General features: G+C 37.0%; 1 protein-coding gene across 1 annotated transcript; it reads left to right on the forward strand.

The window, feature by feature from the left end:
• The first annotated feature begins 2,323 nt into the window (after nucleotides 1-2,323).
• LOC139942733 (uncharacterized) lies at nucleotides 2,324-16,925 on the forward strand. Its single transcript, XM_071939527.1, has 13 exons — nucleotides 2,324-2,354; nucleotides 6,034-6,315; nucleotides 6,957-7,075; nucleotides 7,633-7,894; nucleotides 8,229-8,557; nucleotides 8,857-8,995; nucleotides 9,997-10,319; nucleotides 10,736-10,877; nucleotides 13,544-13,878; nucleotides 14,480-14,618; nucleotides 15,316-15,530; nucleotides 15,926-16,061; nucleotides 16,642-16,925. The coding sequence occupies exons 1-13, from the start codon at nucleotides 2,324-2,326 to the stop codon at nucleotides 16,923-16,925; spliced, it is 2,736 nt and encodes a 911-aa protein (XP_071795628.1).
• Nucleotides 16,926-27,518: the final 10,593 nt, after the last annotated feature.

A 27,518-nucleotide genomic window follows, 5' to 3' on the forward strand; every position in this document is an offset into this window, starting at 1 on the left:
ACACGGTCGGCAATTTATGGGAGTTTGACTCCCATGAGTGGCCGACCGTGTTAGTTCGCAAAGTAAAAGGAAAACCGTGCAATTTCGTGGCAAATTTGTGTGGATCATTGTATTCTACTTTTAAAACATCTTTCTACCCATATGCATTTTATAACAAACGGTTTCAAAGGCTTTTTATAGCACAACTCGTTTGCTCCAAGGCAACGTGCTCCTTTAAAGAACTACGTGTTTCCCCTATGGGTCGTACAACGTTTGGTCACGCTACAACCTTTGAGTGCGCTATGTAGCTTTGTGTATAGTCTATGTTCAAGGCGTTTTCAACATACGTTTCCCTTCCTGTTAAATAGTCTATTATGTAGTCGTCAAATCGTAAAATGCTTTTAAAAGGCGTTAGTTGGCGGCTTTTAGGTTGAAATGTACACCTTACGATGCTTCACAATATTTCACACAACAACAAAAGTGTTATTTGATTTCTTTGCATTGACATTATTTTCATTGTTTAAAACACTGACCCAACGATAGCCGAGCACATAGTGTTTGTTTTCACAAACACATTTAACTAGTTGGTTTTTGTTTCTGTTTTTTTTCTCTACCAAAAAATAATGTTTGAATCATTAGGTTTAAAACCAACACTTTAATATAAGTACAGTTTTAATAAAATCAAGAAAATTCTAAAACTGAATACATATTGCTCAAGCTTCACGGTGCGATCGAGTGGCTACTATTTCAATTTTAGCCACAGGTTGTTCAGTGCCCTAAAAGCATAAACTGGATGAGTCGTTTGCCAGTGTACAATTGTTTGCAGCGCTGCTTACTACAGGTGCCATGCATCACCAATACACAAATCCTGCTGTTCATGGAACAGTCGTGGTGCGATATACACGCATGCAACGGTCGTCGGTAGCGTTTGGCATGGTCATACTATGTACGGCTTGAGTAGGTTGTTCCCAAAGGAATATTCGTTATGGTAAATAATGCAAAACGTATGCATGTGTTTAATAAATAGGGCTAATCTTAGCTCGTCTGATAAGTTTCCAAATATTTTTCATGAGGAAAACCAGGGGGGTTTCTTGAGACAGAAATCCAGATTGAAAACTGAAGAACTCCTGCAAATCAAATTAGAATATTAAAAACAAGTTGTATTATACTGCGGTGTAAGGTTGAAGGGTTTTGGGTACTTTTAGTAGGACTCAAACTAAAATATGCACATCTTTGCGTTAAACGTACACGGTTTGAAGATAGTTTAAAGCTTCCAGTGTACTTCATGAGGTGCTGCAGTTTTTTTTTGAAATGAGTAAACAATGTCACAACGTACACCCTATTTACCGGGTTTTGTATTTAAATTATGATTTGGCCATTTTACCAAGCTCGCCTCGCGAAAAAGAATATTAAAATGGATTATCAATTGCTCCTTAAAGTAACAACATCCCTCGCAAAGAGATATACTAATTACCAAACAGTGGCTCAGATTGCACGACAAAGCATCTCTATGACCCAGACGCTTCTGGGGGCCTCACTCCACGCCATAAAACTGTTCAGTGTAGCAGAATGTCGGCAATAACAAACACTTGGAAACATTTCTGTACCAGTTTAAAGGCAGTGGACACTATTGGTAATTACTCAAAATTGACGAACTCTGCTCTAACGAATTTGATTTCGAGACCTAAGATTTAGAACTTGAGGTCCCGAAATCAAGCATCTGAAAGCACACAACCTCGTTTGACGAGGGTGTTTTTTCCTCCATTATTATCTCGCATCTTTGACGACCAATTGAGCGCAAATTTTCACAGGTTTGTTTTGTATGCATATATTGAGATACTCCAAGTGCTAAGACTAGTCTTTGACAATTACCAATAGTGTCCAGTGTATTTAAGTGTTAATAGTTTTGCATACACCACTAATATCAAATCCCGCCCAAAAGGAACTCATGTGCCAAATAGTGTCATAGTACAATTTGATTGCAATACAGAGCATCTAGGAAACAAAAGCTTTCCACGTGAACCCACACCCCAAGCCGTTGAGTTTTTGTGTTCTGCACATGCGCCACTTAGTTTGTAAAAAAACACCGTTTTGCAAAAATGTGTAATTAAGTGATAATGTATCTACACGCAGTGTGTACATTATATGTATAGAAACGTTGTGTGTATATTTAATTACTCAGTGCAGGGAGGGAAGCTGTTGATCAACACAAATACACATTTTCGCCTCGGTTTTAGATTGTTCTCTGCATCTGTTGGTAAAATTGCTACTCTGTTTCAAAACGATTCAAGAACTCTGCCTGTCTCTGTTGATACAGAGAGTTTTTGTCAGTGGAGAGGACATGATGGGTCCTTTGCTGTTCCTGGTTCTCGGTGGTAAGTGCACAGTTTTTCTCCTCTAGGTAAAAAAAAACGAGTATTGCAGACTCTCATCAAAAATTCAGTTGAATTTGTCCTCGATATTTTGTTTTTTCGTAATCTAACAAACTACTTAAGCCTGTATATTTCTTTGAAAAAAAACAATTGTTTCCCATGGTGTCATAATACGTTGGGCGCGCGTGTGAAGTAACTGTGCGGTAGTTAATGATACAATGTGAGGCAACGGACCTGCTTCCGTCATGAGTAATTTGCCTTTTTATCTTGATCATTAAATTATCTACTCTGTTTTTATTTTTTTATTTTAAGAGGTGCTCTTACATCCTTGTAGAAATAATAGCTAGTAGGAAACTGTTATTTGAAGTACGCTGAATACTTGTTAAACCTGTGCGAACCAAAATTCAACCTGCTGATAAAAAACTGCTTGTTGTCAATCAGGTCAAACTGCTGTGCATCACTCGCAGTAGGGGCGTTGACAACATTTCTGAGTGATTGGATTAAATAACAGCTTCTTACACCTGTTTGATGTCATTGTTAGATTGTACAACTATATTGTATGATTGTTCTTTTATTTTGTGCGTTTTACCTCACCTCAAAATGAACCAACGTTAATATCACGCTAGCTGTAGGCCTACGGCTCAGAGGTGCCCGGAAACTCAATAGTTACCTTATCTTCGCGAGACTCGCAAGTCTATTGAATGTGACCACTGGGTAAAACCATACTCTTCTTAATTGCTTACTCCATCTTGGTCCGAAGGTCTTGGATGTTGTTGTTGTTTCCATCCGTGCCGCTTGAGTTTGTTGAATAGATTCTTTCAAAAGACTCTTTAAAGGCAGTGGACACTTTTGGTAATTCTCAAAATAATTATTATCATCAAACCTTTCTTGATTACGAGAAATAGGGAGAGGTTGATAGTATAAAACATTGTGAGAGACAGCTCCCTCTGAAGTGACGTAGTTTTCGAGAAATAAGTAATTTTCCACGAATTTGAATTCGAGACCTCAAGTTTAGAATTTGAGGTCTCGAAATCAAGCATCTGAAAGCACACAACTGTGACCAGGGTGTTTTTTTTTTCTGTCATTATTATCTCGCAACTTCGACAACCGACTGAGCTCAAATTTTCACGGGTTTGTTGTTTCATGCATATGTTGAGATACACCAAATGAGAAGACTGGTCTTTGACAATTACCAATAGTGTCCACTGTCTTTAAAGTAATTTATAGAATCGTGGTTTTAAATGCCAACAAGTAACACGACTTGACATTGCGTACTACACGTGATGTCGATTTGATTAATGATTTCATTGAATAACAGATTAGTTCAAGCTGCTGAGTAATAATGTGTGCAGAATACAACAAGCGCCTCGCGCTAACAGATGAATTTACATGGTGAATAGAAGTAAAGGCTTTGACATTATGATTATTACTTTCCCCTTCATAGTTGACTTGTTGATGGTGGTTGAAATATTTAGTTTTACTGTTTCGTTTCTTCATCATCATGATACTGTCAAAAACCGATGACTTGTCAATTAGTCAGTTTGATCATTTTGATGCTCGCTAAAAGCGTTTATACATTTTCATGTTGTTGGTTAGTACATTGCCGATGGTAAATTATTTCTGAAACATTTGTTTATGTAGGAGTTGTTCCTTTTGTTTCCTGTGTTGTTCGTATATTTTCCAGCTGGTTGTTTATTACGCTATGGTGTTGCATGTTGCACGCTGTTTGTTTCTCGCTAAAGAGGTGTACGCGTTAAAAAAAGGTTGCCTCGTAAAAACAAACCTGTTTCTATTCATATTTACAAGGAGAAACATGTACGCAGTAATATTTTCTTTTCATGGCAAATTTCGGTTTTGTAGTTACCTCTGTAGGATGTTGCATCTAAATCCACTAACATTTAAAATGTTGATTACTGTTTTTCTCTTGACTTAAGTTCGTTTTGTAGTTACCTCTGTAGGATGTTGCATCTAAATCCACTAACATATAAAATGTTGATCACTGTTTTTCTCTTGACTTAAGTTCGTCTGGTATTTATTTTGTTTGCAATACTCGTGTAACTGTTTTTCTTTGTATGTATGTAATAATTATGATTTGTCCCTTGCAATTTTGGTTTTACATCACGTAAAAAGCGAATTTGCGAGTCAAAGGTTAGGGTATACGCTCGTTTAGGCACTGTAACTGACAAGTTTAGGTGACAATGTCGCGAAATGATGTAAGTAGACACGTGCACAGTTTATAATCAGGAAATAAAAGGGTAGCGACGACTTTTTAAACGGACGTTTAAGAACGAATCGGTACTCTTTTATTCCCATCCATAAGATGCCCTTTTGTTAAAAACGTAACAAATTACCATTATAGACACATTGATAAATTCGAGGTTTGAAATATGTTTTTCAAAAACTTGGTGAAGAATCTGTTTGATGCGCGTGGGTTGTGTGTACGCGCGCGCGCTTAGAAATAGATTACGCGCTGTTACTAATAGCTATGAATTGCGTTCCGCGTGATAATATTGGCGTACATGAGCTTGCGCGCCCGACACGCGGAAGCCAGCCGGTTATAAACAGCTCCAGCTGGTCATTATCAACCGTTTAAACACCCCCACGTGACGCGCTCTCCACCAAAAGGAGTAGCAGAATTGTCTGGGGTATTTATGAATAATGTTTCACTATGAAACGGCAAGAAGATCAATGCAACATATCCATGTGTTGAAACAACCTTTCAATGTTCAAATGTCAGGCAAATCAATCGACATCGAACGATCACCCCAAATCGACCCTAAAATAAACACGACTGACATCATCGAAGTGTATCCGATGTTGACTGATAAACGTACCACTATTATACTAATAGGTGTCTTTATATCAAAATAATACCTTATACAAGGAGAGCAATGGTATTTCACACTGTAAGCTTACATCGGATCCAAACATTGTTGCTATACGATACATCATCGGTAGAAAAAGCAACTAACAATTGACAACTGTGTTGTCACCTTGAACTTTCTTTAGGCCTTCGCTTAAGCAATCTCTTCCTGCTTGTGTGGTAAACAAAGCATGTAGTATAAGAAACAACAGTACACGGTGAACTTGAGGGTACAACGGTGTGTAAAGCTCTTTTCACATTGTATCTCTTTTTGTATCAGTTCATATGGGCTCCACCCCTGAAAGTGTAAAGAATGTTGTCTTGATCATTTTGTACAACAGTGTGTAAAGCTCTTTTCACATTGATCTCTCTTTTGAAAGTGTAAAGACGGTTGTCTTGATCATTGTGTACAAAGTGTCATGTTTTTGTCACAATCTGAAAATTATTTTCACCAATCGCGTGACTATCAATACAATTGACGGTTGAACCAAGAACATTTACTTGAATTGATTTTTGGTTTGTAAACTTGGTTGCGATTACTTTTTAAAGTGTATGCTTATGAAAGTCAAAAACATATTAAGACGAAGGCCACAATCGTTATGGTCAGATAGTGAAGATGTAAAAGCACCGACAGTTAAACTTGAAGTAAAACTCTTATCACAATATATCACAATATACTGTTTAATTCCCAAATACGAAACTGTCTGCATCAAGCAAGACTTTGTTTTAACATCACTGCGTATACGTAGAATATCTTTGCACAAACAACAATAAGATTAACCAAATCCAACTGCGTGGTATTATCTGTCTCTGTTGTAGTTTATTTGCTGAGTGCCAGTGACGTAGCTGATACTAAAGTTTGCTACTTAACCCAAGAACCTGATCCGGATAAAGGAAACATACTACGATGGATCCAACCATTTGAGGATATGTGTTTATGTACGTCAATCCGACCAGGAGGGCTGTTTAAAGTAGCTCCAAATAGAAAGACTAAACCCAGCTACACTGATGAACCGATCTTCACTGATGACCAAGAAGATATACATGACCATTATGGTTGCCATTATCAAGACGATTTGGAGATTTGGGCAAAAGACTCAGGTGGGATTATAATCAAAGACTTTTGCATGGCAAGAGTGTGGTACTACCACTATGGTATCGAGCTAGCCCCTGTCTTAGGAAAAGGCGCTTAGGGAAAGGCGCTATAAAAATGGTATTACTATTATAACACAAAATACCCCTAGCACAATAGCTGTTCGGTACTTCTCCGAGTTTCCAACAAAAATTGCATCTGCATTGCTACAGAAGAAGTATTACTAATAGAATGCCAAGCTAGCTCGATTGTTTGAGGCACGTAACGAATCTTTAGCAGTCAGCACCGCATCGAATCAACAAATGCTATGTTTTGCATCGGGTGAACAACATATTTTTACCCTAACAAGAAGAACCACTTTTTGCAGGAAATCAGCTAATGCATTGAGCTTAATACTAATGTTAAAAAATCAAAGTTAAGCATGCTTAAAATTGGATAGAGGAAACGGCTGTGTATATGAAATGATTGTTCATACTCTGTTTCCAGGGGAAAAAAATATGTTTTATTCATAAATTTAGATAGGACACAAACATGTAGCAACGCCAAATACTTTGATTGGAAATATCAATCATCACAGCTGTCATTTATAAGCAAACAAATTGTATAGATTATATTACAATAAATAACTTCGTTTTGTTTATTCTTTCAGACTGTCAGGCTTTGCTGGATGCCGGTTACAAAGAGGATGGTATTTACACTATCCATCCATTCCAGAATGATAAAGGAATAAAGGTGTTTTGTGATATGACACACCATACCGGCTGGATTGTAAGTACTCAAGTGGTGTTTTATTTGAGGGATTAAACTGTGACGACGAATTCTTCAACGGCCTTTTAAAACCGGCAGGGTCATGGTCGTGTGACGGCACGGCCACGACCCTTAAACGGCAGTTTAAGAACTCGTCGCTACCCTTTTATTCCCATTCGTGAATGCCTTTTTGGTTAAAAGAAGTAATAAAGTACAACAACTCTGTAAAATGTATCCGTTTCCGACGTCCTTGCGCTCTGTACGTGTGTTGTATTTTTGTGACAGACAAGTTTTGGAGTCGTTCGTCCCCGTGCGCGTAGTAGTCTTGGTGCAAGACGTTCTCGTTTTCCTTTCACGCGCAGCGGGGCAAACTCACCAACAGCGCCCGCAACTTGAGTCTTGGGTAATTTAATCCCTATACAGCTCACCTAGGAAACTAAACCGGGATGGTGCGTTGGTGACGTCAATGGTTGACGGTGCAAAGTGCGAAGAGAATAAATTATAAAAAAAAAACGAAAAGGTTGATATAAATCTGACGGACAAGTCAAAATAACATCATATAAACATTTGTTTTCAAGGTGTTCCAGCGGCGCGTTAACGGATCGGTCAATTTCAACCGCAGTTGGGCAGAATACAAGAAAGGCTTTGGGTCAATGGATTGTGAATTCTGGCTTGGAAATGAGATTCTCCACAACCTGACCGATGCTGAGAGGAATTGGACAATCCGTTTAGACCTGACCAATGAAGAGAACATCACGGGTCATTTGCTGAAGCCACAGTTTCACGTTGGACCTGACAATTACACCATGTTTCTTGAGCACTCCGAGATACCACCAACTGGTATGTCTACTTTTAGTTTGTTCCCACCATTACCAGGGCTCTACTGATTATATTAATAATCTATTAAGGTTATTTTAAGGCTCCATTTATTGTATTTTTTTAAAGAACAAATTGTAAAATGTTTTTTTGTAAATCACAAACGATGTTTTGACGGGCCTGTTCTCAATTACTATGTTGTTTATGTTAACTTTTTAAAACCGTCATTCAATTTAACATTAAATTCGACACAATTAATTCCGCCAGTTGAATCCGGGCAAAAATCTTAACAAAGCTATTATTAATTGAACATTACTTAAAATAATTAAAGGCTAAATTGTTTTGTTTTGTTTTCCAGTTGGTAGATATTGTGGACACAAACTAGGAATGGAAGACGGGAGTATTCCTGATGATGGGATCACAGCATCTAGTCAGTACAGTGAGCATGATGAACGGTTTCCGCCAAGTAATGCACGACTGAATCTGAACGGTTGCTGGAGACCAGCTAAAGAACAATTCGATGATTCATGGCTTCAAATATATATGGGTAAGGAGCCTGTGCATATTGAGGGAGTCATCACACAGGGCCCACACTATGATTCCTGGGATTGGGTGACACACTTCCAGGTACAATACAGCATTGATGGCACTGCATGGATGTACGTGAATGAGGCCTCTACTCCACAGGTAAGAGTACTCAGCAAAGACACTCTTCAACCCAACATGTATTCCTTATAAACAAAGACACTCCAATCAAGCTGTAGAACTATTATTCATGACCAAAGGCTTAATTATCATTTTTTTTTTCACCCCTGTTTATGTACATACATTCTTTGGCAACACTGATAGAAACACCCCAGTTACCAATATTCATTAAAAACATAGACACTCAAATATGCAGTACAGCCACTATTTATAACCAAAGTGTTAATTATCATTTGTGTTTATTATTGTTTCCACCTCTGGTTTGTATTTTCTTTTTACAGACATTCGTTGGCAACACTGATAAAAACAGCCCAGTCACCAGTATATTCCAGCAGCCTATTCAAACACGGTACATCCGCATAAGACCAACAGCCTGGGAAGACAAACCAGCCCTACGAATTGAACTCATTGGCTGCAGAGGTATTGTTTCAATCAATTACCACGTTTTCAAATGTCAGGCTTATCGTACATAATCTCACTAACATGATTGGGTACTTTTTGTAACACAAAACACAATGTCTACAGATTTACATTTAACTAACATAGTTTTAAGATTATGTTAGTAAAAAGCTTACCTTTATTTATTACTTGCTGAGGTGCTGTCGTTTTGAGAATTTAGTGAAACATTTTCACGACAATACGTTTTGCATGCTAAAACAAATGTTATCTCCTGAGATGAGCATTATGTTCGTGACTTGTTTTACTAATTTCTCAAAAAACAACAGCACCAAGGGAAACATTCTACAATTTTTATTTTCAAACTGTGTAAAGTGACATTTTGTGGTGTTCTAAAAAAGTACACATACCCTTAAAACGAGACACGCCTATAAATCTCATCTAAAAAGTAACTAGAAAACAATGTATTGCCAGACTTACACAGAACACTGCACATAACAAATTCGGTGCATCAGCTGCAAACCAACAACCTGGAATACTTAAGGTATTGAGCTCAGTGGCTGCAAAGGTAAAGGATATAATTTAAAGATGTATGCTGTTGACTACTCACCACGTTCTCCAAGAACTCGAAGTAATACAATTGAGACATTCAAAACTGTACTCGATTGTGAGTTGAGCACAGTACAAATAGAGTCACTGCAAAATATAGAAATGGGGAAAAAAGTCGTAAAGTCAGAATATGTTTGCACTCAACCTCACTCCTCTTCAAAGTTACTGTAAACAATTATTAGACTTACACATTAGCTACTATAACAGTTATTAGACTACACATTAGCTGATATTATGAAAATGTACTATAAAGCCAAATTAAAACGTGTTTCTAAGGTAAACCAAGGTCTCAATTAGAATTAATTAAAACTAAACAATTCTGAACTTAACAAGATCAACTTCAAAATTCGCAAAAACTGAATGTTTTCACTTAAGGCTGGCTTGATAAAACACTATGAATTTATTTATTTTCTCAGTTCATAAAGTTTGTCAGCAGAAGCTCGGAATGGGAGATGGTACCATCCCTGATGGAAGCATAACGACATCGTCTACTGATGACCAGAGATGCAGCGAGAACCCTTACGGACGGCTAGATGTGAAAGGTGGCTGGTGTCCCACATGGAAAGACAGATACAGTGCATGGTTCCAAGTGGATCTAAAGCACCCGGTATTGATTCAAGGTGTTGTTACACAGGGTAAAAACCACAAAGAGTACTGGGTTACAGAGTTCATCGTATCTTACGGTGACGACGAGCAAGACATGCGCTTCATAGGAGGTACAGATAATGGCAATGCACAGGTATGACGTTATAAATAAATGGCAGAAAACTGTTCAATGCAGAATATTGAACAAATATTGAACACCACCATATATAATTGATTGCGAAGATTATATTGTTTGACCATCGATTCACTAAAACGGCAATATTACTATTCCTTCATAATCAATAATTATTTTGTTTTACATATGGAAACGGAATGAACTTTTAAACCAGATTATTTAAAAACAATTGTTTATAACATACTGTTTCTCAGCATGTTTTACCACAAAAAGAAACTGATGTAGTAAGCGTCTACATATTTAACAATCAAAACCTAAACAAAATCGATATCGCGTATGGAAGCTGCGATACACATGACTTTGGCGGAATCAAACTGTTCTGTTCTGAGATAGCTGTTGTTATTGAGCATCACATAATTATTTTTTTTACACAGAAATTCCCCGGAAATACAGATAAGAATACAATAGTAACCAACATGTTTAGTGAGGAAATCAGAGCACGCTACATCCGCATAATACCAACTGGGTATCAAGATGATCGTCCTGGACTGCGTATTGAACTCATTGGATGTAATGGTAAAGTCGTAAACACATTATTTCATTTATTGTTCAATCCCTTTTGAGTTTTACCAACAAAAATAATCACAAGATTGTTCTCATTTTTGAGTTGTTGATTTTTTGTTTTTACTCAAATCTCAAATTTTAAACAGACACTTACTGCAGTCCTTTTGATCTCATTGTACATAATTGAGACATTTCAAACTGTACTCGTTTGTGAGTTGAGCACAGTATCAATAAAATAATTACATTGCAAAATATATAAATGAAGAAAAAAAGTCGTAAAGTAAGAATATATTTGCACTCTACCTCACCCCCCTTCAAAGTTAGTGTAAACAATTAGACTACACCTTAGCTACTATTCTGAAATGTACTATTATAGGCAAAATAAAACGCGTTTCTAAGGTAAACCGCGTTCTCAATAAGAATTAATTAAGTTAAAACAATTCTGAGGTTAACAAGACCAACTTCAAAATTCGCAAAAACTTATTGTGTTCACTAAAGGCTGGCTTGATAAAACACTATGAGTTTATTTATTTTCTTGGCTCATAAAGTTTGTCAGCAGAAGCTCGGAATGCGAGATGGTACCATCCCTGATGGAAGCATAACGACATCGTCTACTGATGACAAGGAATGCAGCAAGAACCCTTTTGGACGGCTATATGTGAAAGGTGGCTGGTGTCCCACATCGGATGACAGAGAGAGTGCTTGGTTCCAGGTGGATCTGAAGCACCCGGTATTGATTCAAGGTGTTGTTACACAGGGTAACAACGACAAAGGGTACTGGGTTAAAGAGTTCACCGTATCTTACAGAGACAATGAGCAAGACCTGCGCTTCGTAGGAGGGACAGATGAGGACAATTCACAGGTAGGACTTCATACCTACATTACAGAAAACCTTTACATGTATTGTATAAAATCAACAACAACCACATGTAATGTATTAGGCAGATTATATTGTTTCTTAATGAATTCACTGACACCGGCAAGTTCACTATTCCTTCAAAGTCAATCATTCTTTTGTACAGTGTTTCCAGATGTCTACAGCGTTTTAAAAATTATGAACAAAAGGAACGTTTAAACCAGATTCTGCATGACATTTTTGATAACAGAGTGTTCCTCAGAACAACGAGCGGCAGCACGTTTTACACAAATAAACTGCAGTAATAAGCGTCTGCATTTATTTAGGAATACCAACTCTCAAGAAGATGATCAGAGCATACTGATCGAAACGTCTCGGTGAAACCAACGGTTCTTTTCAGAACCACCCCCAACTAATGTATAGATAATCATTATATGGTGTTACCGCAAACCTTTCCATACCGTTATCCACCATGCACAATTTCAAATCCTACTAATCTTAACTGTAAAACAAAAAAAAAAAAAAAAAAAAAAAAACATATAGGGCTTATATCGTGTACGAGCAGCGATTCCTGAGACATGGGCGAAATCAATATGTTTTGTTTGTTCTAAGATAGTTGCTGTTATTGAGCATCACATTTGTTTTCCACAGAGATTCCCTGGAAATACAGATCGACATACCAGAGTAACCAACATGTTCATTGAGGAAATCAGAGCACGCTACATCCGCATATCACCAACCCGGCATGGGGGCGGTCGTCCTGGGTTGCGTATTGAACTCCTTGGATGTAATGGTAAAGTCATAAAAAACAATTATTTATCCCGTTGATTTTTATAACAACAACTGACAACAACATAACTATAAATTCTCCTTTATTTTGGTTTGTTGAAACTTTGATTAATGATGTTAATGGGCTACGTCTCATATTTTAGGCAAACACTTACGGAATTCAAATTGATCCCATTTGACAGAATTTTAACATTATTATAGACAATCGCTGCAAATACTTTTGCTTTTTATCCAAACATGTATCATTTAAACTTGTATTACATGCAATTGATAATCCTAATTGATACTTTATTTTGATTAAGCAAATAACAATTAGTAGCGAAATTTAAGGGCTAAATACAACCGCTTTAGGGGTGTACCTCTTTCCCCTGCAGTTTTATAAAAGTGTATGTATTTCCTCCTGGCTTAACTGTTGGAATATGTATATATTGTTGTCTGTTTTACAACGTTACTGTGGAAACAATAAACCTTCAACCTTAAACCTTACTAATAATAATAAATAACAACCCGTTTTTTATAGCGCTTTTCACACCCGGAGGCCGTCCCAAAGCGCTTCACATTATTACTGGTCACTAGGCCTTAATTTACTCATTAAACTATTTCAGCTCCCTAGTGGGGAGTATGCAGCCTGTTCAACGTTATTATGCACTACTCGGCTATTAAAACCAATCACAAGAACCATCTCTGCCCTCATCCACATGTACCCATTTACCCCTGGGTGGAGAGTGGCAACTACAATTAATGTCTTGGTCAGGGACACAAGTGTAACGACCGGGATTCTAACCCACACTCTGCTGAACAGAAGTACCAGAGCTTGAGTTCGATGCTCTATCCGCTCGGGCATAACACCCCACAACGATTCATTTTCAATTTCAATTTGAGAAAACATTTTTTGTCAGTGGCGGTAAAGTCACTTGCTTGTTTTTTCCGAAAAATACCACACTGTGATCGGAATTCGAACAATACATTATAAAAAAAAAATGCACTCCGATTAACCTATTATTGCGTTGCCTTTTATTTTTAATTGATACAGAACGCTTCTTTTGTTTGGATCGTCTCGGAATGGGAGATGGCAGCATTCCAGACTACAGAATCACAGCATCAAGTCCACAGCAGAGGGAAGATGGTAACTGTCAACCAAGCAATGCACGACTCACTCAATCAGCAAACAGTCATACTATTGGCTGGTGCCCTGATCATAATGACAACAACCCATGGTTACAGATTGATCTCGAAAGTAATGTCATAGTAGAGGGAATTATGATGATGCAGGGATCTGATCAGGTAATCAATGAAGATGTGAGTCATGGGTACAGGCTGGAGTACAGTGATGACCAGAGCACTTGGCATACTATGGGTTCAGCACAGGTAAGAACATACATGTTTAATGTAAACTGATTAGGTTATTGGAACCTAATTATGTCAACCTGTCAAGCTTCTTAAGTCTGCTTCAATTCGCACTTTCTCGCATTTTGCTCCTCACACCCGCAATGCACTCACCATCTCAATCAGACAGGGAGTCAGACTTTCCTCAAATTCGAGAAGTGTATCAAACATTATTTTTACCCACTATAACACGCTGTGTTCTTGATGAATTGGCGCTTTATAATGGTTTCACAAATCCATTAAGTCCGACTGTAAGAACAGACAAGCAAAACTATTCAAACGGATTTGGTTTATCTTGTTCAACTTGTTTTTGGACAACCACAATGTCGCTGTGCCGAAGATAGTTTAGTTTAAGCTTTTATGGCTACTTTTTAACTACACATTTTGTATTTTGTTTAAATCAGACTTATGGTCTCGAAATCAATTCAACTGTTGTGATATGCACAGTTGAATTGATTTTGAGACCATAAAAGTCTGATTTGAACAAAATACAAAATGTATATTGATAATTTTGCTTTGCTAAGTTCAATGCTATTTGATGGAGATAGCATGATCATAATTTGTAGTGTTTGTTTCTTAACAGATTATCCGAAGAAACACCGCAGCAGACTCGGTAGCTACCAGCATGTTCAATCCACCAATCACTGCTCGTTATATCCGCATCACACTAAACCAGACTGATGGCTCTCTGTGGATACGTGTTGAACTACTAGGGTGCAAAGGTTAGTTCTAACGAGATGTCTGAGACACATTGTCTTTAAAAAAGTTGTATTCGTCTAAATATAACAGTGAACTGATCGTGAAAACTGTGTACATACATTAAAAAAAAATCCAACACAGCAATATTTTAAACATTAAAAGAGTGATTGACAAAGTTACAATTCATAATTTTAAAGTGTACATATTTGAATGAGTTTTGCTCAGCTTTTTGAAGCAACTTACAACTCTTAAACCAAGATTGTTCTCGAATAGTTAAGATAAATTCACGTTTTGTAATCTTTCTTTAAAGTAATGGCAATAACAACTTTTTTGATTGATAAACGGAATTGTTTCCCCCCCCCCCCCACAAACTTTCGATCTGAGAATTGGTTATTACGCTAATGTCTCTCCGTTTTGTTCTCTTAGTATGGACAAGTGTTTTTGCTTTAATTGCTCTGGATGACCAGAAATTTATCAAAAGCTTGGTGACTTTTTTAATTATAATGTTCAAAAATTAGTTTTTTTTTTGTTGATGAAGTATTTATAAACTCAATTGATGAACCAAAACCAAATTTGTTTATTTAACTCACGAGCCAGAGCCCAGTTTGAGCCTATCGTGTTATAGAGAAGCCTTTTACAAAGACAGTCCAGAACTTTACAGAACTGGAGAACAACACATTAAATTCAAATATTCAATCAATCAAATATTTGTATTTACAGTACGCTGGGTATGTAGACAACGTCTTCTTAAGCAAGCCCATATCATTCCAGACGAATCACCACGGCTTCAGATTGACCTGCTGTTAGTAACTCAAGTTGAGGGAGTCATAGCACAAGGGGAAAATGAAACGTCATTTCAAGTAGAATACAGCCTCGATAACGTTACCTGGGTCAACGTCAGCCACCAGGGAGCACCTGATGAAGGAGAACCTCAGGTAAATGGTTCTGTCATTGCACAAACAAAATTGGTTTTGTAAAGGGGCACATCGGCTGAATTGGGCTATTAGGGCTACAACATAGACTAAGATAATGACTTCAAAGGTCTGCCAGGAATGGAGAAGAGCAGTCACTATAACAATATGAGTTATGATCCTACACCACTAAATTGCGTATACGGTGAGCCGGTGTGCCTCTTTAAATTGACGAGTTTTGTTTCTGGCGGAGTTGTTACTCAACTTAGCTTTAAACAAGGACAATTGATAATCCCAGAAGCTCGTGCGCACAAGGAACATTGCAACATTATGAACAATGTTTTACTTTGTGATTAAGAAAAAGTAAAGGTAAAAACAAAATTTGCCTTAATCATGTTGTTCTATCTCCTGTGCTACAGACGTTCCATGGTAATACTCTGCAATCCGCACCGCTAACCAACGTGTTTAAGCAGCCGATCCGAGCACGCTTCATCCGTGTCACTCAAACAGACGTCGGACATCCAGCCGTAAGCATTGAACTCGTTGGATGCAGAAGTAAGTTCCTTGAAAGTAATAACCCAACTGAATTGTAATTCCAACTGCTGGTGTGGTTTTACTTGTTGGTTTGGCTTTAATCTTAATATAAAGAAATAAAAACGATGTGAAACGTGTGTAAAACAAGCCTTGTATTAAAGTGTTTTGAAACAGTATAGCCTGCTAATTTACACCTTTCAGTATAGCCTGCTAATTTACACCTTTCAGTATAGCCTGCTAATGTACACCTTTCAGTATAGCCTGCTAATTTACACCTTTCAGTATAGCCTGCTAATTTACTCCTTTCAGTATAGCCTGCTAATTTATACCTTTCAGTATAGCCTGCTAATTTACACCTTTCAGTATAGCCTGCTAATTTACACCTTTCAGTATAGCCTGCTAATTTACACCTTTCAGTATAGCCTGCTCATTTACACCTTTGATATAACTTATATTCTAGAACACGCGTGCAGTAACTTTTCTAAAAAAAAAAAAAGAAGCTTACCAGACATTAAAAATTGCTTACTTAATTTTTGAAAAAGTACCTGAATCCTTTAAAAGAGCATCAAATTATATTTGTATTTTATTTTGTTTTTTCCAGATGATATTCTTGAGACTGCCAATAATCAAGCCTTCAGCATTCACCATCATACAGATAATAACCAACACGACACAAACTGCCCAGGTCTGAATAGTGAAGGAGGATGGTGGTTTAATAGATGCTCTGGTATACCTGGTGTAGATAATAACCTTAATGCTGAATATATCCAAACTGGTGATACTAAGGGTCCATACAAACGAGTTATTAGAGCTACTGAATGGAATGGGTCTCGTATTGTAAAGACTGAAATCAAAATACGCCGCCAATCTCCACCTCGTGGCTAAAAATATTTCAGGATGAAAATTTGCTCAGCCCATTGACAGTCAAATGATTAGGAAACGCACAATCGCATGTTGGTGCGTTTATTTGTCAAATTGAAAAGCTGTTAAGCCGAGTCTTAAACATGGTGTTACAAAAATCCATTTAAAATATGGTCTTTCACCGTCAAAAGATCAAGAAACGCAGACTAGTATGTTTGTGCAATATTTATCATACTCACATACCGTTTGTCATACAAGATGGCGACTTTTCATGGCAAAAAGGGTTATTCAATACGGTCTATCAGCTAAAACAAAACAAATGCAGCATGACTGGTAACCTGGTTTTTTACTTGGCTCAAAAATGTTAAGCACTATTTTTTCTAAACATTTACTCACCCTCAAGTACACTCATTTAAACAGAAGCAAGCTCACACACCAATGAGAGCGGACTACTTGCTCTATGACTTGTTTATTCTTTTAAGAGATGCAAAGCTTTACTACGATTGTAGAGTGTATCAACCGCAGCCTGAAGTTAAATTGACATTCACATTGAGTAAGAACCGATTGGCGGTTTGGAATAATACGGCGTATTCAGATCAAGCTCTTAGTGTGGTAACAAAAACGGCTTTCGGATGAAAATATAATTTTAGATTACGAAATTGAATTTGCCAGGTTTGCCCTAAAATCTTTATGTATTCATATTATGCATTTATTAAGCATTGTTTTAATCAAAGTAATTTTGAATTGTATTTCGTAGATAGATGCTGAAACCATCTTTAAAATTCAGAAGAAGTTATCACATCAATGTAAAGTTAAATAAACTTGTCGTACACAAGGGATACCTAAAAACAAACTGCTAAATAAGTTACAGTTACTCTACGGTTTAGGGGAAACACAGGTGGAAACGAATTTATGGGCAATGAGTGGGGTTTAAATTAAGGAAAACAAAACATTTGTAATTGATTTGAATTTTACAGAGTTCCAATTTTAAGAATGGTTTCTTGTAGAGGTTGATGTAAACAAAACATTTAAAAGGGTTTTATAAATAAAGCGAACGGATTATTTAACTTTTCAGCACAATTCGGAAGGAAGAAGTATTAAGTAATTAGCATTGCCGCTTTAAAAAATTATAACTTTATATAAATGTTCAGTGACTTTATCAAAATCACGCAAATGTAATACTTTGACTGCTTTTTTTCTACAAACAAAACGGCACAGCGTTTTGTCCCTTTTACCCAGCAAGTTAACTTGTCAAACAGCCATATCAAACAATGCGTACCATGGTAAAATGAAACAGTTGTCATGGTAATACGTTAACCTTTTCAGTTTGTTCACCTGTATATGTTACATTAAAACAAGTCTCTTAAAACAAGTCACGAGCTTTGTGGTGATCAACATCCCCCTAACATACCATAACAACATTGAAGGAAAATTATTACACTGTGTTCCCATGCCTAATTATCGATGGTTTTGATGTCATTTCGTTAGAGATACTGTAAGGGCCTTGTCACACAAGGCCAATTTTACATGGCGGCAAACCAACTGCAGTGAATGTTACAGGACTACTTTGGAGGCAAATTTGTCAAACAACTTAGCCTTGCAAGGGAAAGATTTGTTCTTGAAATTTGAACAGAAACCTTCAAACATATCATTATGTAAACAACTTTTAACAACGACTGCTGAATGATAAATGAACAGAGAAGTTGTACCTGTGCATTGACATAGGTGGGAATACTTTTACAAAACTTTTGTTTTCCAATCTTAAGTATTACATTTCAGCTTGATTCAAGAACTTTTGTCGCAAGCAATTTTCACTAAATTTTAACTTATTTTAACTAATATCTGCACCTATCAATATTTGTGTGTTAAGGTAGTATTATATTGGTGTTGATTAACATGGTAAATTATTGGTAAAATTGTCATCTCATAAACCATTTTCAAGACTAGGTTTAAACAAAAATGTTTTTAAAATTAAATACATGAAAGCTGCGATTGAGTAGAATAATAAAAACAGTTTTATATTTGTCAACAAAGCAAACATGGCAAAAAACCTTAAAAGAAACATTACGTTTTACCAAACTGGTAAAACAAAAAAAACAACTTTGTTTTAAGAATGGTTTCTGATTTTAAGTGTTGTAATTCAATTGTAATTGTTTTGAAAAGTTCCTAAATTTAGGGGAAAAGTGTTTATTTTAGTGGTGGTACTTGCCGTTAATTGTTTAACAAATTCAGTAACTAGGGCAATGAGTTGGATTCAAATCCCGGTCGCTGGGTATGTATGGCTAGATGGAAGATATGTAGTTATTGTGAGTGTTTGGATTAAGTTATAATGACTTATAAGTGACAACATGTCTGTCTACAGAGAGCTGAAATGGTTTAGGGGATAAAACAATAATCCGCAAAACTGATGGAAATTGTAAACAGAACAACCAATGTTGGTGGTATGTGTCAATGTAATCAAATAAGAATTACAAGCAAGCAAACTCAAGACGAGACAAACACATGAACACACTTGATAGTTAGCGGTTAAAATAGGTCACAGCTACTTGTTAAAAATCATTCAACTAAATTTTAAGTAAGAAGTAGATCATTATTGAGCTCTCCTACTGCCAGTTTTCAAAGATTTACAAAGTCTCTTGGTTTTAGTGGAACAAAACATGATAAACTAGACTAAAATGGTACCAGAAAGATATCTTTTGAACAACGATAATATTATTATAATTGACATTTATTTCTGAACACTGACCTTCAAAAGTTAAAGGCAAACGATGGTAACGAGCATCAACTGGTACTTGTTTTATAGTTCGCTATGGTAAGCAATGGAGTTCATAACATCTGGTGACCAAGCAGGTCTGTTACACTATCGCAGACGGTTTGTTAAAGCTTTGAATTCTGAACAAATCACAATCAAGTGAGAAATCAATAATCTTTATCTAGGTAACCTTATTATATAATCAGTCAAAAGAACTTTTAAACCTTTCAACATTTGTTGAGTTGTTATGTATTATTATATCGATGTATGTATAAATGGTAATAGTTGAAATCATTGTTAAATGCTAGAATTCTCTTTTGATGAATTAAACATCAAAATGCTAACGACCAGGAAAACGAGTTGGAAGACTTAGGGTTTTACTATTTTCTGAGTAAACAAATAATGTATTGAAAATAATGAAAAAAAAAATATATATATATATTTTGCAAAAAGCAAGGAACGTTTATTGATATTGATACTCAAGAATTCAAGCGTTAAGAATGGTTTCTTCTGATTAATAAGAATGTCTTATTTAAACGTAACTTTATTAAGCTAACAAAAAAATTAGACCTAGATTTTACTTCAATTGCATGTTTTAATTGAATGTTTTTATTGCACTGGAATCAAAGTAAAGTGGCAAAGATAATCGGTTTGTGGGTTCGAATCTTTGTCGATACAAAAAGGTTTCAGGCCATCACATAATGCCTCGATAAATAGGGCTGTAAAATGATTAAGAATAACGGTAACACTTACCAATCAAAAAGGGGGTCAAACTGCTACGTTGTTGAATTATCAAAAACAAATCATTATCCTTGCCACTTTAAAAATTTTACATTTTGTTCCTCGATTGTGATTTGCAACGTTAAGTAAACTTGTTGGTAGTAACTATTAATAGACCGTGTAAGTTCAACGATGACAAATCTCTCATTACTTTTTTTTTATTGTTACAACATGTAACAATAATCTCTAAATGAGTTGTGGTGGTTCTGAAAAGAACTGTTGCAATGCGTTGGTTGCACTGTTTTTAAAGACCCAAAAATACTATTATTATTATTTTTTTTTTTTTTTTTTTTTTTTTTACGCGATTCATTGGATGAATTTACTACATCATTACTACTATTTATTACATCACCATACAAGTGCACAAAACGTTAATAATACACGCTGTAAAGCTGCTTTTAAAAGTGTCAGGAAGTCCAGATTGTATCAAGGTCGACTTACACAGTCTATTGATTTGTTGTGGAAATGTACGTACAGTATGTCTTGGCGCGTCTAGTATAGTGTTCAAGTTTAAATTCAGCCATTGTCCATGCTCATTTGCCGGGGTTCATCACACATTTGTATACATGTTTTGTTAATTTCCCCCTAAAGGCCCGGTCCCACTAGGGATGTACCAGAACCTAAACGAAAGGACGTACGGAAACCTAAATAGGACGTATGGTAAATGCTCGGGCGTGTAACCAGAATTTTGATTGGTCACTCGATACTCTTGCACCAGCAGCACTGCCTGTCCCCTCATTACTGCAACCATCTGGAACGTATGCAAATCTTTATTGTCCGAGAGGCGGTCTGAAAGGCGCACCACGACCATGCCCAGATTAACCTGTAGCCCTATTGTCCAATTGTGGCACACAAAGGATGGGCATACCTCCTGACAGAAGAGATAGAGACAGCTTAGAGCCCCGGCACGTGTAACCGCATGTCGTTGGTTCAACCCGCCAAATTGAATTGAGTGAAGTGTGGAATCTCATGAGTCATTTTCACTCTATAGTTATTCCCGGGAAATTCCCGGGTACCTTTGGTCGATCTTTTTAAACTACTAAGAAAAGCCCTTTTCACACCAAAAGTATTTCCTTGGGTTTGATCGTAAGTGTGAAACGGCCGTGCATATTCCTTTGAAATAGTACTCCCGGAAGTTACCTATATAAAACGGGATAGTGACAACGGTTGCTGTGGTGACGGTGGGGTTAAAAACTCCAGGGATTTTTTTCCCGGGAGTTTATGAAAAATTAGTGCCGCCGATCGCCTGCAATGCTAAATAAAGGGGGGGGGGGGGCAATTTTAAGCCATTTTGGTCCATTTCGCGCTATTTTATTTATTTAGTTATTTATTGTTGGTGAGCTTGTTAAAGACACAGTACACGTTTAGTAAATAATCAAAATATAAATGAGCATACAAATTTACTTGGTAACGAGCAACGGAGAGCTGTTGATAGTATAACATATTGCGAGAAATGACTACCTCTGAAGTAACACGGTTTTTGAGAAAGAGGTAAATGACTTTTATTACTATCTGAAAGCACACTATTGTACAACAAGGGTGTTTTTTCTTTCAGCTTTTGTTATCAATGACCAATTGAGTCAAAATGTTCACACAGGCTTGTTATTTTTATGCATATGTTGGGATACACCAAGTGAGAATACTGGTCATTGACAAATTACCAAACGCGTTCAATGCCTTTAACTATTTAGGGTAGAATTCTGTAGACCCCCCCCCCCCCCCATCTTTTATGCTTTGTGTGAATTTTTTAGTTTTGTGTTAATTTATTGGTTACATTAATTTCTTCATGTATGTCCCTCGAGTAAATTAATGTATACCCCACATACACCCCGCCCCACTCAAGTATCGAAGGAGCTGAATGCACACTCCGATTTTCTCAGGGGAGCCAAGGGTTGTTTTAGAAACAAAACTCGGATGTAAAATCTCCTCGATATTGAATATTTGAAGTTGAAATTTAAACATTACTTCGAGAAAACAAAACAAGGGTCCGTATTAAAAGGCCACATGCACGAAACGAAGACACATGGCTAAAGCGGGGGAAACAATATTTCCCTTCGCCGTTTGTAAACGAGTCCACATGGAGCTATACCACCGGGATTAGGCTATTATTTAGAAAGAAAACCACATAGTGCAGCCCCCCCCCCCCCACCCCCCACCCCCCCCCCATTTACCCAAATGGGCGGTATGTATAGTTCTGCGAGTGAATTGTATTATCCAGTGCACTGTTCATTGCTCATTATTCAGAACTGGGCGTACGCCAAATGGAATAATTAGGTACCAATGTGACACGCACAGCCTTTTCAGATGCGGCCTACTGCACACTGATGGACGAAATTTTTAGGTTTCCGTACGTCCTTTCGTTTAGGTTCTGGTACATCCCTACTGCAGCGATAACGAGAACGATAACGATAACGACAACGACAACGATGCAAAGAGAACGCATTCCATTGGTTGAATGAGCGTGTGCGTATTCTGCGTGGAGCAATCATAGATATAGAAGTAAAATAATAATTTATATGGGAGCAATTCAACCGATAGAATGCGTTCTCTCTGCGTCGTTCTCGTTATCGTTTTCGTTATCGCTGCAGTGTGACTCGGCCTTTAGTCACCAAAACTCGTTACTAAAGTGTGCATTTTACAACTTATGAAGGAAATCCCTGTGTCAAAAACAAATATGTGTACTCAGTAGAAAAATAAAGTTGACTTTAAAGGAAGAACAAAAGATGACTGACTGAAAAAAATGTTTCAGACAAACCCCAACCGTTATAGCTGTATTTTGTCACTGGCATATTCATGACCTAACACAAGCTCACCAGTTAAAGGGGGGAGGCAATCAGAGGTTCATGGTAGTAATCCGATAATCCCTTAATCCTATAATAGTGTTTGAAGGTAGACCGACACTAAGATGTCTGTTGTCGGGGCTCAGTCAATTTTAATGAGTCTCAGTTTGTCCTGCTTGACCTCTTGCCTACTGAGTATTCATGAACCACAAGATTTCCATTCCAAAAACCTAGATCGGCAATACCTTCTTTTAACTTTGTTGTACCTCGCTACACAACAAGGCATTACAGCGTGTTTGATTATGATGCCCTCCCTTACCTCTCGATTGCTTAACTGCGGTATCAGGTACCAATATTGTTAAACATGGCAAATAATCGCATTGGTTTTCCCTGCCCTCAAATTTAAAATTGTAAATGGAAAGTTGTAACTGACTCTACAATTCTTCGAAAAATTGTTGGTTTTCGTACCACCAAAGTTAGTATAGAAATCTCAGCTAATAAGTCAATTTGCAGAAATGTATATAGATAAACCAACAATAAAGTGCACATGTTGTGGGCGTTGAAGGTTTGTGGATATTAATTTAGTCTACAAGTTCGAAAACCTTAAATAATAATTTGGTGCCCAATAAAGGTTTTCCATTACAGGGGTTACTTAAGACACAGAGCATGTCAGTGAAATGTAATAACATTATGTCATGAATGGTAATAACATTATAGTACTTGAACTATTGTTATGTTTTGTTGTAGAAAGAGGACGCTAATAAAAAAAAATATGGTGTAATACCTAAACGTTGCAGGTTGTACCTCTGTCTTGCCTAAACTTGCTCAAAGGTGAAGGATTATATTCTGCGGTTATAACCCAATGAACAATAATGCGGCAGCACACTCACAATGGAAATATCCAATGTTTACGTCATTTTGATCGAAGAGGCGTCATCGGCCGCGATGCTTGATGTGAAGAGCCACCATTGGCTGAGAGTCACGCGCAGCGCGTACACGCATGCACTTTTAAATTGTTTGAAATCAGAAAGGGCGGTCAATGACGCGTATTGCAACCCATCTGTTCACATTTCCTTAAAGCCATTGGACCCTTTCGGTACAGACAAAAAATACTACAAGTTCACAGATTACAGAAGGTAGTGGTGAAAGACTTCTCTTTAAATATTATTCCATGAAATGCTTTACTTTTTGAGAAAACAGTAAAACAATATCAATTATCGATATCGAGAATTACAGATCGAGATTTATTTTAAACACATGTCACGACACGGCGAAACGTGCGGATACAAGGGTGAGTTTTCCCGTTATTTTCTCCCGACTCCGACGTCCGATTGAGCCTACGTTTTCACAGGTTTGTTATTTTATATAGAAATTGTGATACACGAAGTGTGGGCCTTGGACAATACTGTTTACCGAAAGGGTCCAATGGATTTAAACAATGGGAGACTTTGGGGCGCTAGGTATCAGCAGACTTTCCATTGTTGACGTAGTTCTGAGTATGCACAAACAACCGAGAACAATGGATTTTGCCTGGTAAGTCTGCTGCCACCAAGCGTCACAAAAGTCCCCCATTGTTGCCTGCTGGTTAGTCTGCTTCAACCTAGTGTCCCAGATAAGTGCCAAATGGATACCTTTTTCCAAGGGGTTGTCTAACTAAAACTTGAAAACAAGAAGAATAGCTATAATAAATGAATCTATCATGACTTATGAAATTAGATACAGAAACTTATTATCCCGCCAACATAATGTTGGATTAATTGACAAATCACTACGTTCCGTTTAGGACAGCAATAACTTCACATTCTACAATCCCGGCCAAATGCCTGGGCCACCCATCCCCAACATTCTAATAAACATTACCTGTGCACTTCCTCCTTACAATAAACATTCTGTCACCTGTACCCCGCCCCCCCCCCCCCCCAGACGTGCTCAGACATTGCGAGGAACAATTATTCAGAATACTTGGTTTCAGAATATATTTTTTTTTTTCTCTACCGGAGAGTGGAGTGTTTGACTTTTACGGGTAATATCGGCACTGTATGGACCTTTATGTTCAACAACATCAAGCATCTTCTCAATCACTTGCAAGATCAGTGTGATGAACAAATAGATAGGGGCGTACAGTTTAATAAAAGTGTTGATGTTTCTACCGATGATCATTACATAAACGATTAATTGGTTAAAATGTGTATAAACTAAAGATTTAGGTTTTGTGGGTCGTCATACTTTGTATAAACCAAAACCTACGGAAGTAAGAACGAAACAATTAAACAACATTGTGCTTGCTTTTGTAGCTTTAATTTAAAACGCGAAAGCAGTGATAACATTTACCGATGCTATGTCAGATTTTTGGCCGATTAGACCCAAAAACCTTGATTGAAAATTCAATAGGTATTTTGATTGGGGTCGAGAAAGTTACAAGCTTTCATTTGAGCCAAAATTTGAGCGATTCAAAAGTACGCCAATTATTCAGTGAAATAAAGTGCTCAAAATTAGTTTTTGTCGGGATCCCGACAAAAACTAATTACGTGACCAATTCTTATGTATTTTTATAAGAAACGTTTTAAAGTTTTTTTCATGGTTCCTGACCATTAAAAGTAAAAGTAAAACTTGTTTTCGTTAGAGCGGCTGATACTCTTTGAAATACCATTCACTCAAAAAAAAAATATATTATTTAATGTTTCGGCCCAAAATCTGACATAGCATCTTTAACCGACACAAGTAGTTTTTGTATAACATTTAAATGAGTCAATGTTTTTTAATGTAACCAAAAAGAAGACCCCATCGCAATTTAAAAAAAAAAAAAAAAAAATACTATACAATGTTTAGGTTTATAAAAAAATCAGATGAACTGTACTGTTTTGTCTCTGCATTACATAATATTCTTTACAAAACTTAGTTAAACAAAATAACTAATACAACAAAAACACTTCAAATTAAAACCACCACAATTAATTACAACGCTGCCTTCGATACGCTAAGACTAGGAGTGGATGGTGCGTTTTTGGGGTTTTATCTGGGATGTGTTTTGCTTTCATCAGTTCTTTTCACACTATAGTTATTCCCCGGGAAATTACCGGGAACGTTTGGTCGATCTTTTCACACTACAAACAAAATCTCAGATATTACTTTTTTTTCCCGGGAAAAAATTAACCCCGCTCACGGGTAGGGTTTAGGGGTTAACTCCGGTTTAACTTTTTTTTCGGTGAGGACAGCTGGGAGCACAAAAGCGGGTTTAACTTACCCTAACCTTCGCATGGGCTAACATGTTTACCACATTACCTGGGGTTTGATTATAAGTGTCAAAAGTCCATGAAGTAGTTCTCCCTTGATTACCAAGTTTGGATAAAGAGAATGGTTGCTTGGGTGGTGGTTAGGGAAAACACTCCGGGATTTTCCCGGAAGTTTATTTACCGGGAACTGGCTCTGTAGTTTGGAAAGGTCAATGGTTGAGGTGCGAGTATTCTGAAATTTTATAGAATTTTTTTCAATCAAGCTTTTTTTTTTTTTTTCTTTACCCTTTTTTTCAGGTAAGCATTTTACCACAAATTTTGCTACCGAAACCATTTTCAGCGGTCAAAGTCTCGAAGAATAAATCCACTAAATTTGAACTTTTTACAACATTATCAAACAAGAATAGCTATTCGTGTCCATACAAGAATAGCTCTTCGTTTCCATACCAATTCATTATACACAATATAAGTAGATTTTGACAATGCATGCCAATTGTCGTAAAGAATTAAAGGCCCCCTATCGTCAAAGAAAAAAAAAACAGTTTTTTTCAATAGCGCCCTCTCGCTCAACAAAAAAAGTTGTTTACGCTGTTTTGCGACGGTGACTTACACCCTCTGTTAATTCGTCGTGAATACAAAGATGGCGGAATCGGAGATGATACACTGTTCATGGTAAGCCCGTCACTCTGTGCTTGTTGCAAGAACACTTGCCAGAAAACAGTGGAACACGGGGAGCTTTCCCACGGAAGGGACCTTTGCGGAATTATTTTTTTTACAACTTTATGCAAGTGTGTGTGGCACAAGACAAACAAAATGACCGGAAGGAAGTGAGGAACAACAACAGGAATCTCAATAATAAAGAAAGCATTACCACTATTTTTTTTTTTACCACGATCCAATCGTGTTTATTGTCACTTTCGTTATATTTCACCGTTATGGAAAACGGGTGAAGTTTCATAATTATCTCTCGAGAAAACGGCAAACGGTTTGAGTACTTATTGTACTTGTATGATCAGAACACAAAACACAAATATCTCATACTTACACGGTAAATACTGATGATAGCTACCCT

This window comes from Asterias amurensis, chromosome 10 (genome assembly GCF_032118995.1).
Source record: "Asterias amurensis chromosome 10, ASM3211899v1".
NCBI lineage: Eukaryota > Metazoa > Echinodermata > Asteroidea > Forcipulatida > Asteriidae > Asterias > Asterias amurensis.

Coding starts and splice junctions, on each gene's coding strand:
- LOC139942733 (XM_071939527.1), top strand. CDS start 2,324: ATGGGTCCTTTGCTGTTCCTGGTTCTCGGTG. Junction 6,316..6,956: donor GATTTGGGCAAAAGACTCAG/GTGGGATTATAA, acceptor TTATTCTTTCAG/ACTGTCAGGCTTTGCTGGAT. Junction 8,996..9,996: donor TGAACTCATTGGCTGCAGAG/GTATTGTTTCAA, acceptor TTATTTTCTCAG/TTCATAAAGTTTGTCAGCAG.